General features: G+C 42.5%; 3 gene segments (V, D, J or C); all 3 read right to left on the reverse strand.

Moving 5' to 3' along the window:
• Positions 1–1,874: 1,874 nt before the first annotated feature.
• Positions 1,875–2,436, reverse strand: LOC130888904 (T-cell receptor beta chain V region A20.2.25-like). The segment is given in 2 exon segments: positions 1,875–2,284; positions 2,388–2,436. Coding segments are annotated over 2 exon segments (459 nt in total).
• A 1,415-nt stretch (positions 2,437–3,851) lies between these two features.
• Positions 3,852–4,370, reverse strand: LOC130888978 (T cell receptor beta variable 3-1-like). The segment is given in 2 exon segments: positions 3,852–4,219; positions 4,322–4,370. Coding segments are annotated over 2 exon segments (417 nt in total).
• Positions 4,371–14,844: 10,474 nt separating this feature from the next.
• Positions 14,845–15,303, reverse strand: LOC130889043 (T cell receptor beta variable 3-1-like). The segment is given in 2 exon segments: positions 14,845–15,158; positions 15,255–15,303. Coding segments are annotated over 2 exon segments (363 nt in total).
• Positions 15,304–15,989: the final 686 nt, after the last annotated feature.

Genomic DNA, 15,989 nt, shown 5'->3' on the forward strand with positions numbered 1-15,989 from the left:
GGGATGCAGTGTGCATTAAATTGTGTGCTGACAGGCACCTTTGATTTACAGGTTCAGACAGTGAGACCAGGGTAAGAATTGAAAATAATAATAGAATACCCTCTTTCTGATGGCAAGTGAAAAGCTGGATGCCAGAGGCTCTGAGCATGGAGGCTTAAAATAATGAAAGTAAAGAAACAGACAGATGTTGGCAAGAGTAAGGCAGGTGAATGGCAGGGTGCAAGCTTCCAGCTGAATGAGTGGAAGCATGCCAGTGCAGTTGCTATGCACAGGATGCAGAGAGAGAGTATCTGGGCAGACATAGCGTTTTGATCAGAGCTAATGTTTAAGATTAGCTAAAGGTGGAGTAAAAAGAAATCAAAAAAAGCTGGCATATATAATATCAGAAATACAGAACTACTGAAGATATGAGTGTGTGTGTGTGTTGAGTATATATATATGAATGAAAATGAAAATAAAATTTACGCCCTGGCAATGCTGAAGCATGCATGGGCAGCCCATATATGGCAGTTCTGTTGAACTTGTTCATATTGGGTTTCATGGTCTGAGTTGATAAGGACGACTGACCAGATGTTTTTCATAAGAGAGCACCAGATCTCATTACAGAGAGTTGTGAGCCACCATGTGGTTGCTGGGAATTGAACTCAGAACCTTTGGAAGAGCAGGCAGTGCTCTTAATTATTGAGCCATCTCTCCAGCTGTTGTGTGTGTGTGTGTGTGTGTGTGTGTGTCACACACCATATTTCCCAAAGGCTATTGTTAAGTTGGGAGCATAGTCCCCAGGCCTGGGTGTTGTATTGGTCTGGACTCCAAATCCCAGCATGCCAGGTCCTGACCCCTCCCTGTAGGGAGGTAAGGATCACCCCTATAGGGTATTTAAGTGAACTCCCAGAGGAGAAACAGGTGGTCTCTTTCCTCTCCCCTTGGGGGTCACATTAGCTGTCTCCTGGTTCCCCCTCGGGACCACCCAAGAGCACAGAAATCCCATTAAGCCTGGATATATTTTAATTTGACTTGTTGTGATTTGGCTTGATTGGGATTTTTGTGTCGGCAGAGAGCTCACGTTAGGAAAAATTCCTAACAGCTATGATCTTCTCCTGATCTGTCATCTGGCTCCAGACCTGGGATCTTTTCTTAAAAGCCCAGCCTCTGGTTCCTCAACACTTAGTGCTGCCTGGATCTGGTGGCAAGAGTACTAGGGAAGAGGCTTTGAAATGACAGGACTGAGGCCTGAGCCAGAGACCTCTGCAGGACTGGGCCCAAGCCAGGTATCTCCACAGAAGCGGGCTCAGGCCAGGGACATTTACAGAAATAGGCCTGAGCCAGTGACCTCCACTGGAGAAGGCCTGAAGCAGTGAACTCCATAGGAGCAGGAACAGGGGAAGGACCTCTGAGGGAGCAGGACTGAGCCAGAGAAGTAGAAAAAGACAAGATCTCCTGAGTAAATTGGGAGTATGGGGACCAAGGGAGAGGACAGAAGGGGAGGGTAGAGCAAGGGAAGGTCACAAAGAAAAATGTATAGCTCAATAAAATCAATAAAAAAATTTTAAAAAGTAGGATAAAGTGGAAAAAAAGAAATGGCAGAACCTAAAGTGTGTGAAACAGGATGCTTCTCTCAGAGAAACATCTCACTCTCTAGCCCTGTGCTGAGTCAACAATGTATTGAGGTGTTCAGTAAATTATTAGTTGAAATAATTTGCTTTCTACCAGGTTTATTTTCTCTCACAATTCAAAATCATTTAAAAATTAAAACCCATATTTATCCTCTCATCAGTTGGCAGGAGAGTCCTGCACAATGAAGGAAGCACCACTTCTAAAACAACCATGGAAGATAGAGGTGCTGCATGGGTTGAGTTAGAAAGCACTGTTATGGTTTACAACATCTGTCTTAGGTCTTCCAGGAAACGTTCAGTGAAGCCCTCAGTTGTCCCACAGTTTCCTGAACTTGTAGGTTTGTGTACAGAGAGCTGATGAATCTGCAGGGCTGTGTCCTGGCTGCTCGCACACCAATACACAGCTGAGTCATCTGGCTCCAGGCCAGACAGGTGAAGAAATAACTTGGAGGTGTCTGGGCATTCAGGTAAGAAACGAATGGGCACAGTCTCATTTCGAATCAGGTTTTTAAGATTGTAGAGAAACATGAGCTCTGGAGGCTTCCCAGCTTTCTGTTGATACCAGTACATAGCATTATTTCCCAGATGTTGTTCACAATCCAAAGATTTATTATTTGCTCTTCCCATGACCAGATATCTTGGTGTCTGGGTAATTTTAGTGTTCATGAAGGCTGTGGGAAGAAAAGGGTAAAATTTAGACACAGTTCACGAAAAAGGTGGTGACTTCAGCATAAAGAAATTTGGAGCTAGGAGCCAGTAGGATCCAAGACTCACCTGTCTCCAGGAGACATAGGATAATACAGAAGAGAAGCCCACACTTCATGGTCGAATCAGGTCCCAGATGAGTATTGTGTAGTTGAATTACCCTGGATGAGAGAGCTGGGTCTATTTAGGGCACTGATTGGTTCTTTTGTTCATGATGTCACTATCCCTTTTAGCTCCTTCAGCTTCAAGTGATGTTTCTTTTTCCCCTTTCACAACCAACTTAGATGGTACTAGAAGGTGAATTTACTGGGCTGGAATGAATAAATGTCAAAAAAAAAATGCCAGATTAACTTTTTAACCCTCAGAGGTATTTCTAGAAGTTGTTTCCTTGCTTGTAGCTACAATCGTATTGTTCAAATCTTTACCACCACCTTCTTCCACGGCCCTCTCTCATACAGTCCATTTCTTCTTCTAAAGATCTCATTTCTCTCCTACTGAGTTTTAAATATTAGCCCCTTCAAAGCGCTGTTTAGGTTCATGCTTAAGATGCATGGCCCAACTTTGTGGAAGGTGGAGGTGTTTGTAGTGATGATTAGATGATTTTGAATGCCTGGTCATCATTAGAAGTGTATGACGGTGGCGTTGTTCAGAAGCCAGACACTGGTCAGGACACAAAGGGAGCATAAAAAAATGAGACAGCCTGTGCACATGTTATTTAAGGTATGGAGCTTCTCTAGGTTTAGAAGAAAGACTCTGTACATAAGATGCTGAAAGAGGCATTATTTGATATTAGACCAAGGGAAATCAATTAGAAATTGATGTTAGTGTTTTTGAGATGTCTACAACTGAGGCTTCCACCTAATAGGAAATCCATATGGGTGACATTTCCCTCTTTCCCACCCTCCAGTGACTCACCTTCCCCAGCCCCAGCTTCAGAGACATCCTGAGATCACAGCTCCATCCTGTGGTTGAAGTGGCCCATTTACACCATAAATCTCACTCTAATTTCTGCTGTGCAGATGTTGACAACAACAGAATTCTTACTCAGCAAGGAGTCAAATTAGATATGCAGCTTGTGTGGAGCTTATAGGCTAAATTGGTTTATTCAGTCTTCTGTGGCCCACAACTAGAGGAAAGCAACAAAACACCACGTTACCCACAGATTAGCAGGACAATTAAATATATTCATAGATAACTAGAAAATAAAGTTTTAATATATTTAAAAAGTCATTTTGTATTGTAGTGTTTAAATCATTTCAAATGTGTAATATGACATTCTGTACCTATAAAACCAGAGACGTTGAGATGGAATAACTCCAGCTCTGTCCATTTCTGAAATGTTAGAAATGGAACCAACCACATTATGACTTCCCATACACTTCCAGAGGGGACTAATTGGGGTGACTCACCATGGTTGCTTCTATTTCCTTATATAAAATGTGTATTGCACTTGATCATTTAGTTACTAGATACTACCTTTATTAAGACATCACTAGGAAAGTGTGAGGTTTTGTTTTTAGCCTCAGGTGTGGGTTAACCCTTGGCCCCACTGCTTCCTGACTGGCTGGGTTTGTGCACATGGAAGCAACAGCTTTGCATGGCTGTGTCATAGCTGCTGGCACAGAAGTACACAGAAGAGTCATCTGGTTCTACAGGCTTGACTTGAAGATTCAGATGAGCTTTATCTGGAGACTGAGGTGAGAAGCGACTTGGAACCGATTCATTTAAAATGAGTTGCTTATTATTGTAGATAAACATAATCTTCAGCGATTGCTTAGAGTCTTGTTTGTACCAGTACATAACATCATGGCCCAGATCTTGGTCGCACTTGAGAGATGCTTTATTTCCCACCTGTGTGACAAGATATTGTGGAGTCTGGAAAACAGCCGTCTCCAGGGGACCTGTGAAAAATATAATCAGAATTTAGGAAAATTTCAGAAGTAGGCATGCTCAAGGGACTCAAACAGGAACAGATCTCCTTACCCAGGAACTCAACAACTCACCTACTCCCAAGAGGCAGAAGGCCATACAGCGTAGGAACCTGGATCCCATGGTTGGGTCAGGGTAGACAAGATAAGTTCCTACCTCAAGGTTCTTCTGCATCTATCAGACCAGGCAGTAGTCTCTGCTAGAGCTGACACGTGACTTGTCTATCTACCACTAAAGCCAGGAAGGCGCTTGAGCCACAAATACAGACAGATAGACAGACAGACAGTCTCTCTCTCTCTCTCTCTCTCTCTCTCTCTCTCTCTCTCACACACACACACACACACACACACACACACGCGGAGGGGTGCAGGCACACAAAGGCATAGACTGATACAAAGGCAGAGGCAGAGAAGTGGAGAAAAACTGAGACACAGACAGAAAAAGACAAGCATTGGTAGTATGACCAACAGAAACCTGGATGGTTCACGTGCACTTTAATGAGCACAGAACTAGAATACGGCTACAGATGTGAAAGAAAGAAGAGTGTAGATGGAGATATACAGAAGGACATCCCACATGAGAAGAATAACTACGAACCTTCCAGAAAGGTCAAGTGCAGCCTACTTTTCAGACATTAAATGCCAAAGCAGTGCAAAGAAACACAAAAATCATCTCATTCTTAGGATATTAATATTCTCAAAGGAATAAATAGAATGGAATCCAGGTGTGGAGTCCTAACTCCTATAATCCCAGCACTCAGAAGGCTGAGACAGAAAATTGTTGAGTTCAAGGCCAAACTAGCCATAAGGTGAGTACCAGGCCAGCAAGAGTTAAAAAACAAAGTCCTACTTAATAAAAACAAATTTAGAAAATATACCAATTACCTGTGGATCAAGAATATAAAGTTTATTCTATGAGAAAGTCAGGAATTCATTTTAAAACACTTTATACAGCATCCCACTTTCTCATCTGCAAAAGAGTGGACTAAAAATAATTTTCAAGTTCTGGGAGCATTCATTAGTGCTTTCAGTGCATTACAAAGCTTACATGAGAAATGTTTCAGAGGAGGAAGCAAGGAAGCAGAAAGAGGGAGAAGTCAGGAGAAGGAAAGGAAGACAAGGAGGGGGAAGAAGGGGAAAGGAAAAAGAGGTTAAGTTGGAGAATCAGACAGAGAAAGAGAGGGAGTAATGAAAATAATAGGAAAGAAAAGGAAACAAGGAAGAGAGCAGTGGGGTGAACATTGTAAGAGACAGGTCACATTGGTGGTCACAACCGCACAAAGAAGTGAAAACTCTTGAAGAGTAGATTTTAAGTAATTATGTGCCTTTTAAGTAATTTTCTGCAAATATTCTTGGCACAGTCAGGTGGACAGCCCCTGGAAAGGATGCTGAAATAATCCTGATCTAAAAAAAAAAAAAAAAAAAAGAGAAGAAAAAAATCTGTTTTTCATATCAGGCAATGTTAGTTCTAAGTACTGTTAAATGTTTCTATTAAGAAATAAAAAAGGAAGATGAATTTGTTACTATTTTCCAATAACTGCAGAAGGATAGGAGGAAGGAAATCTCGTTGTATAGTTTCTTTCCTGATAGAACTAGCCAAGGTGGATGAGGGGAGGCCTGAACGGAGAGGACCTATCCCTGGTAAGGGCCAGGCTTCAGAATAAATAAATAAATAAATAAATAAATAAATAAATAAATAAATAAATAAATAAATAAATAAGGGGGGGGATGGAAATGAAGTGATTGTCACTTGGCTGTCACCTAAAAATAATAGAAAGAAATAGGAGCAGTGGGGGTGGGGTAGAAGGACAGAGAAGAACCAAAACCAGCAGGAAGTGGACTGAACGGCAGCCAGGTGCTTATTTTCGTCACTGATCCTGAATTTGGCTGCTTTTAAGTTCCTTATATTTAGCCATGCTGGAGAGTGTGTATCCCAGCAGGGAAAATATAGTATATTCTCATCTGTTCTGAATATGAAGTCATCCACTTTGAACCAAAATGTCCATTGTCGCTTCTACTTTGGGTGACTTCCATCAGAATGCCCTCCACTGAGAAGTCCGGGGACACCGCAGAGTGTCCTGGCAGAGCAGGATGGAGGGAGGAAGTCCTGCAGCCGGTCCTGTCACGTGGTTAGTGTGACGCGGGAGCCCGTGGAGATGTCGTGATCATAGATGTCCTGTCGCCTGTGCTCAGGCTGTTTCTTAAGTTTCCCTAAGGAACAAGGAACAGGGCAGCAGATTACAGAGGCTCTGACCTGAAAGGAAAATATTAACATTGTCATTGGCAAACAAACAAACAAACAAACAAAAAAAAAAACAAGTAAAAGTCAACATGCATATTGTCATGTGATGCCGTGCCTGAAGGTTTATTGATCAGTTTTTTAAGTTAAAATTTCAGACCAAACCAAAAGAGACATCACATTACTGTCATTTGTCCTCCAGCTTTACAAATTATCAGCTGTTCTGTTTGGTTATTTAGCTATTGAAGGCTCATTTGTCCTCTTAAAATAAGTACATTTGTATTTTGTACTGTTGCATGGATCACTAAGCATTTAATCTTGAAAAGAACAATTAAAAAGATTTGTAATAATATGATAAATAGGCCTTTCATTAGCTTTAAAAATGGTTATATTTTACCTTATTCTCATTATTGGGAAGAAGCTGTAGATATTTTATGTTATACAACTATTAATGAGAAAAATCCAGAAGATTATGAATTTCCATGCCCTAAATTAAAGATCGCCAGTATTAAATATTCGTTTTGATGTTAGACGTGCGTGTGCTTGTTTTTTCTGATGTTTGTAATTTTGAGCAGATTTTGAATGCAGTTTATAACACAGAAAATGATTTAGATTTCAACTTAGAAAATTGAGCTGGCAATCTTCGGTATATTTCTTTGTTCCCCTCTAAGATAAGGTACAACGTTAACCTTTACAGAAAAGATCATTTTCCAGTTCAACGATTTGGTCAAATGCTCCCTTTGTGCAGGATGGTGGGATGTATATGGCAGCATGGGAAAGCAGCCTAGAACTTCCTTCTGCTGCCTAGCATCTGCCCACAGAAAATGTAATTTTATGACATTCTTGGATTAGAAGCAAGAGCAATTCCAAATGCTTTAAAGATAAGATAGAGCCTTGAGTAAAAACACATCGTCTCAGACCTGTGTCCTGGGTGACAGTCAAGGCCACCTGCTTCTCTATCTCTGTATATCTTGACAGCATCAGAAATGTTAGCCCTCGTCCCACGGGTATTTGTAGGTAGAGACAGAATGAAAATAGAGTCCACACAGGGGTGTGTTCCTGCTATCTTTTGCTGCTGTTGCCGCTATTTTGATAGAACATTTTCTTAAATGCAGAAGACATGTTTCTTACTGTTGTGTGAATGTTCGTGCTTCAAGAATAGAGAGGACCACCCACCCCACACCACCCCCAGCAGATGAACGGCGACAAGACTTCCCTAGTACAATTCCTTGATGGTGTGGAGCGAGAGGAAAAGCACGGAGATTCTTGTCTCTTGTGGCCTAACTAGTAGATTTCTATTTTATCTTCAAGTGTCCCGAGGAGCCCCTGGTCTGCAGTGTGCTTTGCTCGGCATAGGAGCTCGCACCATGCAAGACTGGACGGGACTAGACTAGACTGGAGGGGTAAGCCCAGCTCCCAGAGCTTTGTTTATTCCTTTCAGGGATGGGCTCTCCACCTGTACCTCACGGTTTGTTCCCAGCCTTGGCACCCCAAATTCTACTTTCTAATCCCTTGCAGGGTCACGTGCAAGAAGTCAGCCAGGCCATCTGCTGAAATTTCAGTGCAGAGAGGTCTGTGTTTAGCCCTACACTTGGCATCACTGGCTCACAGCCTCTGCCGACCACACTTTCCCATGCTCTAAAGAAGTCAGTTTTTCTTAACCCTCTCCTAACTGGTTAGTGGGTTCTCCCGCACTGTCCTCAGAAGTCTGAATCTCAGAGTCACAGCTCCTCCTTGTGGCCACTGGGTAAAAAAGCATTCTAACCTTGGTTTCCATAGGGACTACTAGAATTTGTACACCTCTGGCCCTCCCTTTAAAACTAAGACCAAACTTTTTATCGGAAGCCTGCGGATGGACTTGGGGAGTCACTGCATCTTTTGGCCCTCTTCCCAATGTGAGCACAATGAATAAACCCCCTTTTCTTGTACTGCTTATCACTCTTCAAACAAAATGCAAAAGGAAACAAAGAAAATTGGACAAAAAAGTTTTAGAATTTAGCCTTTCCACTGTTACTAGGGAAGGTGTGTGGCAGAGGTTCCAGGGGCAGGGATATACACGGGAGGGGGACTTTCATTGGTCCAAGGCATTCTCGTCTCAAACTGATTTCTCAATAGACAACATCCGAAAAAGCGTTGCCCAGTGAATAAGCAGGAAGGTGGGAACGGAGCCATCCAGGGCCTGACTAAGGTCATCAGGAAGAAAAGAGCATCCTGGGGTGCCGCTAGAGGAGGGGTGTCATTGTCCTTTGGCACCCTTGGCTTCAGAAGCACCTTTCATGGGAAAACAGAAAGAGCCTTTGTACACAGAGGACACAAGTCTGACCCAATGTCCCTCTCCCACGCAGCCGCAGCCTGAGAGATCAAAGTACATGCGCTGATGCCCATGCATGGGGGTAAGCTATGAGAGCCAGGGGCATGCCCAAGTTATTTTTTTAAATTTTTCATTTGTTTACATACCAACCACAGTTTCCCCTCTGTCCTCTCCTCCTGTTCTCCCCCCCTCCCACCTCCTTCCTACCTAGCTCCCAGAAAGGGTAAGGCCTTCCATGGGGAGTCAACATTCGGTAGAGACAGGACCAAAACCCTCTCCCTGAAAAGCACTCTACCATATGGAGTGGCTCCAAAAAGCCAGCGCATGAACTAGGAATAGATCTTGGTCCCACTGCCAGGGTCTCACAAACAGTCCAGGATACACAAACTGTCACCCTTGGAGGGGACCTAGTTTGGGACCATGCAGGCTCCCCAGCTGTTGGTCTAGAGTCAGTGAATTCCCATGAGTTAGGTCAGCTTTCTCCTGCCATGCCCTTGGCATACAATTTCTCCTCCAAAACCCAAGAGTGATAAGTTGGGCAGCAGAGACTGAAATGTAACTATTGGGTGGTTATTCTCTTGGTGTTCATAATTTGAGAGAAAATATCTGATTCACAGATGCTGCAAATGATGTTTGAGTTCTCAACTAGACATTGAGGGTTCCACATTTGTGAGAGTGTGTGTATGCGGGGGGGAGTACTTTTGTGTAAGCATTTCTTGATGGCCTGAATTATTGACCAGGTTCCACATTTTATACAACATATAGGGACCTGTCATTCAAATGTTCTAAACTAGGGTAAGTGGGTGGCAGAGGTCTTAGAGTCAGGGATACACACTGATGAATAGTGAGAGTAAAGACTTATCAGAAGTGAACATGCATCAGTATGCCATAAGACCCTAAAGAGTCCCTCTCCAAATGTGGAAAACAAGAGAGGATAGCCTCCAGTAACTAAAGCCCAATATCTTCAGATGAGTTTATATGCTGGAACAAGTTGCTGGAGGTCTGACTCCTTATTTTCTTTTATTTTTATTTTTATTTATTTATTTATTTATTAAAGATTTCTGCCTCCTCCCCACCACCACCTCCCATTTCCCTCCCCCAATCAAGTCCCCCTCCCTCGTCAGCCCTAAGAGCAATCAAGGTTCCCTGCCCTGTGGGAAGTCCAAAGACCATCCACCTCCATCCCGGTCTAGTAAGAGGAGTATCCAAACTGCCTAGGCTCCCACAAAGCCAGTACGTGCAGTATTTTCTTAAGGGCATTTCCACTCCAAATGCTAGCATGCTCAGAACATACCCTGGCTTTCAAAGCTGGATTGGATTATTACAATGTTCACAGCAAAGTCAACCAGAAAAGTTTGTTACAAAAGGAATGATCCATGTCTGGAGGCATTGGTGGGCACAAAGAGAGTAAGGGCACAAAAGACCAAAAGGTGAGAGCAACTATAACTCTGATAGATGCTGTGCCTTAAGACCATTTCCCGATCTAGTGTAATCTGCTAAATGACTGATGGAAACAAAAGGCTGGGAGAGTGGGTGCTTCAAAACGCAACCAGTAACTCTTGGATGTGTAGAATAACATGTATGTTCAGTGCTACGGATCAACATGACCCTAGGAAAGCCCCGGGCCTTGGGCCTGCAGACAGGAACAGGGAACCATTGAAAATGAGCAGAAGCAAATTTTGAGAACAACGAAAATGTTTTAGAGTCAGACCATGGTGACACTGGCACAGATCCACGAATTTGTTAAAACCTGTGAAATTGCACATTTTAATAATACTCTTTTTATATGAATTTCATGTCAATAATGCTACTAAATACTCAAAACATTGTTTAAAACTTAAAACACTGAGCATTTAAGACTAGGAGTTAACAGTGGTCCCAGGGACTCTTCAGAGCCCAGCTTTAATTTAGCTCAATCATCAGTTCAATGAGATGATCTGCCTCTCTTAGAACTTTGTAGCAGAGGCAATCTCAGTCCTTTCAAGAGGAAAATGAAATCATTCAGAGCCTCAGATTGTCTCTAATTGTTCATGTACTTGAACATTCACATGAGTTACTTGGTATATGAGGAAACAAGATAATATCATCACAAACCAAGACATGACAACAGACAAAAAGGGATTTCAAACAGTTTAGATGTTACCGTTATTAGTCACTGGTTTTTAAATAGGTAATGTTTTAGTAAAATAAATATAGAACATTACATATTTAAAATAAGATAAATATAATAGAGAATTTTAGCAGACAACTTGACACTGTAATTATGATCTAAATGGAAATTCTGAACTGAGTTATACTAACTGCCTAATATACACATTCAATATAATTCTTTACAAATAAAATTGGTAAAGTTTAAAAGAATATGTAGGATGGATGGTAAGTTGAAACTGCCCAGACCAAACGAGAGAAACAGAAAAAGAGAAAAACACAAATGAAAGCATGTTAATTGGACCATTGGTATAGGCAGGTGGTTCAACTGTCAAACAAAGATTTCCACAGAATAAGTCTACTGGGAAACCTGTGATCCACCAGTCTCACCCTTTCAGGCTGTACCTGCATAAGGGCCACCCAGGCCACTACTATAACTCAATACCCATCCCTAAACACCATTCCCATAGAGCGGGTAGATGTTTACAAGTCTGCATGGAACCGTTCATCGCAGCTGCGGGTGGCATTAAATGTTGCAGTTAACACTTTTACCAAGGTCAAATAATCAGGGCTTCGAGGTGGAGGTCAGCTCCAGTAGCTGCAAACACGGGAGGTCCATAGCAGGAAACTGCAGAGCTGATGCCACCAGGGGTACCTGACCTCCCTTGGCTTCCACCTCTACTGGCAATTCTAGTCCTTCAGCCTAGCTCTGCTCCTCTGTGGGTGGTTCCTTGTTCAGTGGGACGGCCCCAACCTTTACTCCTTACGACAATGTTTCTCAATGTTGTGCCTCTTTAATACAGTTCCTCATGTTGCGGTGACCCCCCCACCATAAAATAGCTTTTGTTGCTACTTCATAACTGTAATTTTGTCACTGTTATAAGTCATAATGGCAATATATGACATGCATATGGTCTTAGGAGGCCCCTGGGTAAGGGTCATTCAATGCCCCCAAAGGAATCGTGACCCACAGATTGAGAAATGTCTGCCTTATGACTCTGATCCCTTAGGTACATTTGCAGTCTCATACGGTGACAGATTCAATCACCGAATTTTCACCATCACCACACGACACATTAGAGAAACTTGAGTGAATTCATTAAATTCCAGATCAGCCTTTTCTTGCTCCCAGTGTGGAGCAGCAAATTTGCGACCATATGATCATCTGTTTTTATAAACTCAATTTATATAGCATCTATTTATAGAAACTCCATTTTTTTTTTCATCCTTACCTTCTTGTTTCCAACTAAAAGGAAACAAAAAGACCAAGCAAGTTTCCAGTTAAGAATCAATGAAGTACTTCCTGGGTCTTATGTTTGAAGACATAATTTCTTCCTCCTCTGTGGGTGCCCACAGAAGATGTGGAGGCCACAGAAGTGGGTCCGCTCCACCTTGACAGAATATGTGGAGGCCACAGAAGTGGGTCCGCTCCACCTTGACTGAAAGTCAGAGAATTTAGACTTATCTTGATCTTTCTAGGTTGTTAACAAGAGGTCTGACTTAAGGTGTGTTTACAATGACAATATCTTGACCTATGGTGTGGTTTCTTGGTGTTTTGGCTATTGAGATGGCCCGCAGAGGTGGATCCATTCCACCATGACCAAAGGTCTGAAAATTCAAGCCTATTTCTGTTCCTTCAAGAATATGACAGGAGGTTTGACCCAGGAAGTGCCTGCCTACAGCATGCATGGTCTAAGCTGTGGTCACTGCATATCCTGCCTAAACAGCAGAATGCTTAACTTAGATATAGTAGTATGATGTTTCAGGTATTGAAGCACGTAATTGCTCTGCTTGTTCATTGTGTCATGTTAAAGTAATCTTTGCTTTCTTTCCACCTTTTTGGATTGGGGTAAATAAACATATGGAAAATAAACATGGCCATATTCAGTATTCACTGCATTGTCCTCCTGGTTCTATCGTATGTCTCCGCATTTCTTCCTCCTACCTAATTTTTCTAATCCACAGGCCCTACCCTGGAACATGTAAACTCTTTGGAGGCTGGATCCTGATACCCCTCTATCTCATAAACCAGAATTTCTTATCTGACTGATATGATTAGTACAGGGTCAGGAACTATAATGTGGTCCCTAAGTCACTATGAGTGATTATGAGGGGAGCAGTGACCCTACTTCTACCTTATGGGTTAAAATACTTTATCAACTACTACTAATAAAACAAACAAAACATTCCAATGCAATTAAAATGGAGGGGAAAATGAAAGTATGAGTCACTCAGTTATTGCTAAGAGATTGATTTTTCTCAAGTTTATTTCTCAGTCAGACACAGGGTGGTGTCTGTAGAAAATCTGTATATCCCATGTCCTCTAACCATCCCTAAATGAGATAGACTATCTTGATTATTTAATTTCAGATAAATATCTGTTTAAAAATAACTGCAATAAAATATAAACAGACTTGCTTCTCTGGGGGAAGCAAGGAAAGAGACAGGCACATGCGGGTTTGTGTACAGGAAGACGGTGTTTTTGCAAGGCTGTGGCTAAGCTGCTGGCACAGAAGTACACGGCTGAGTCCTCCAGCGTTGTGGGCTGTATCTTCAGAGTGAAATATGAATTTTCTTGCCTTTCTACTGAAAACCGATCCTCCTTGAATAGCTTAGACTTGTCCATAGGTTTACCATTGTAGAAAGAAACCAGAAACTCTATCTTCTGTCCCAAGATCAGTTTATACCAATAGAAGTACAGGTGATTAGAGACAGGGTCACAACTGAGGGTCACCATCTGTCCCTCATGTATCACTTGATGACTTGGGATCTGTATGACGCTGGGTCCTGTGTGTCCTGTAGAAAGAGAAAGAAGGTTAAAAAATGGTTTAAAATTGTTTCAGTATGAAATGAAAACTGTCTAGGATTCTTAAGAATCCACCTGTTTTCAGGAGACTAAAAAGTATCCAACATAGAAGCCAAATATCCATAGTTGGGTCACAACAGGAATGTAGCTTCTCTTAGCTTGAGCAACTGGGCATAAGAAACAGGCAGGACATACTAAGCTCCTATGGCCTAGGCAAGGTCTGACAGTTACTGGTGAGTGGTAATAGAGCGCCCTCTATGGGAGAAAGGAACAAACAGTACCATTCATATACCAGACACCAAGGATTCAGGATTCTGTTCTGCCTATAAGATCTGATGTTGCACACAAGATAGAGGGCATTACCTGAAGTAATTAGTGGGAAATTGGGGTTCATCAAGGACGTCCCAAGAGTTAAAGCTTTCTCAGAAATCTCAGGAGATTTTCCTCTTTGTTACGGTGGTGAGCAACAATTCAGAGGCATCAGACTCTACAACAGAGTACAAGGATTGAGCATGAAGATTAAAGAGATGCAAAGAAAAAGTCAAGCATGAAATTGTAAAAAGCCCCAATGGGAGAAAAAGTGAGAGTTGAGAACCCGACCATAAGCAAGGAGAGAAAATCCAGTAGCAGTACAGATTGAATAAGAAGTGATTTTCCTGGGATATAGGAACTCAAAGAGGACATGGGAGGAGACAGAGTGTCAAGGAGAATGTGTAAGCAAACTTGGAGCCAGAATGAGGACTGAGGTACAGGCTCTTCTTACAAAGAGAAGTCACATGGGAGCACAGATGGGAAGAGGATTGCTAAGAATAGTTAAGTGGTTGATAAAAGATTTCTCAGGACTACAAGCCCTTGAAACAACTTAAAATTGAGTTTGTCAGTCCCTTATTTAACTGTAGACCCTGTCTTACTCAAGTCAGACTGCTGTTGTGCAAGCATTGGATTTGGCACTGTGATATCTGATTGGCAGGTGTTGTGGTCTGAGGTTTCTATTTGAGTCCTGTGGACTACTGACGGAGTCTTGGGGCTCGGGCAGACCCGGTACAGCCAACAGTTTCCTGGATAGACTGAGGAGGTTTGTGTATAGGAGGGCATTAGTTCTGCAGGGCTGTGTCTTGGCTGCTGGCGCAGAAATATGTGGCCGAGTCGTCAGGTTCCAGGGCGAAGATCTGAAGATCTAAGTCGGATTTCTCTGGACTGTGAGGTTGGAAGCGACTTTGGATAGTCTGGTTTTCAACAAGTGCTTGATAGTTATAGGAAAACATGAGCTCTAGGGACCTTTTAGCGCTTTGTCTATACCAGTACATAGCATTGTGACCTAGATGCTGTTTACATTTCAGGGTTCTTTCATTCCCTGTGACTGCCACCAGATGTTTTGGTGTCTGGGTAATTCTAGGGTCCACTGGACCTGTGAGGATAAGAAACAAAATTTAATACTCAAGTTAATTACAAAAGGCTTCTCCGTGGAAAATACAGACATGTATGGATCAAGGCTAAGACTCACCTACCACCAGGAGACAAAGGGCCAGGCAGCTGAAGAACCAAAAACCCATTGCAGTGTCCACACAGGATGGGATTGATGCCTCCTTCTTTGGGTCCTGCCTGTCTAGCTACCTTTTACCGACCCTGTGAGAGGGTTTATTTGGGTGCCCCCTCTTTCTGTTAGGTGGTTTCAGTTCACACTTCCTCTCTGCCTTTTATGATTGTCAGGGTGATTATACATGCATAGGCTCCCACACCTACCGTACCCAGCTGCCTCCTGAGGTTTCTTAGACAGTCCCTTGCACCAGCAAATGGTGCACCCTTTCTTCTTTCTGCTTTGTACTACCTCTTTCTCCCCCGATACAGATTCAGTTCCTTTGGATAGACACCCTTCCTTTTGCTTCCAATGGACTCATCATCCTAAGAAAGGCAGCCTCATTGTTCATCAGAGCCTTTTCTGAAGTCAACTGTACATCATTTCAAGACACAGTAATTTGATAACAAAGTAAGAAGCACCTCAGTGAGCGATGAGAGGGGACAGAGAGGAATAAGCTGCACCCCATCCCCACTGGGAACACCTCTGAGCAGTCCGAACCTGCAAATGGAAAAGAGACATGCAGAGAGCCTTCAGGAACAATACCCTACAGGTTCAAGAAGTCCCAGTATCTTTGACTTGTACTAATATCATCTCCAGATGCAAGAACCAGAGCAAGAAACAGAGAGCCAGATGCTTTACTTTCTGCGCAACTCCCTTCCC

This window comes from Chionomys nivalis, chromosome 1, assembly GCF_950005125.1.
Source record: "Chionomys nivalis chromosome 1, mChiNiv1.1, whole genome shotgun sequence".
Classification (NCBI taxonomy): Eukaryota; Metazoa; Chordata; class Mammalia; order Rodentia; family Cricetidae; genus Chionomys; species Chionomys nivalis.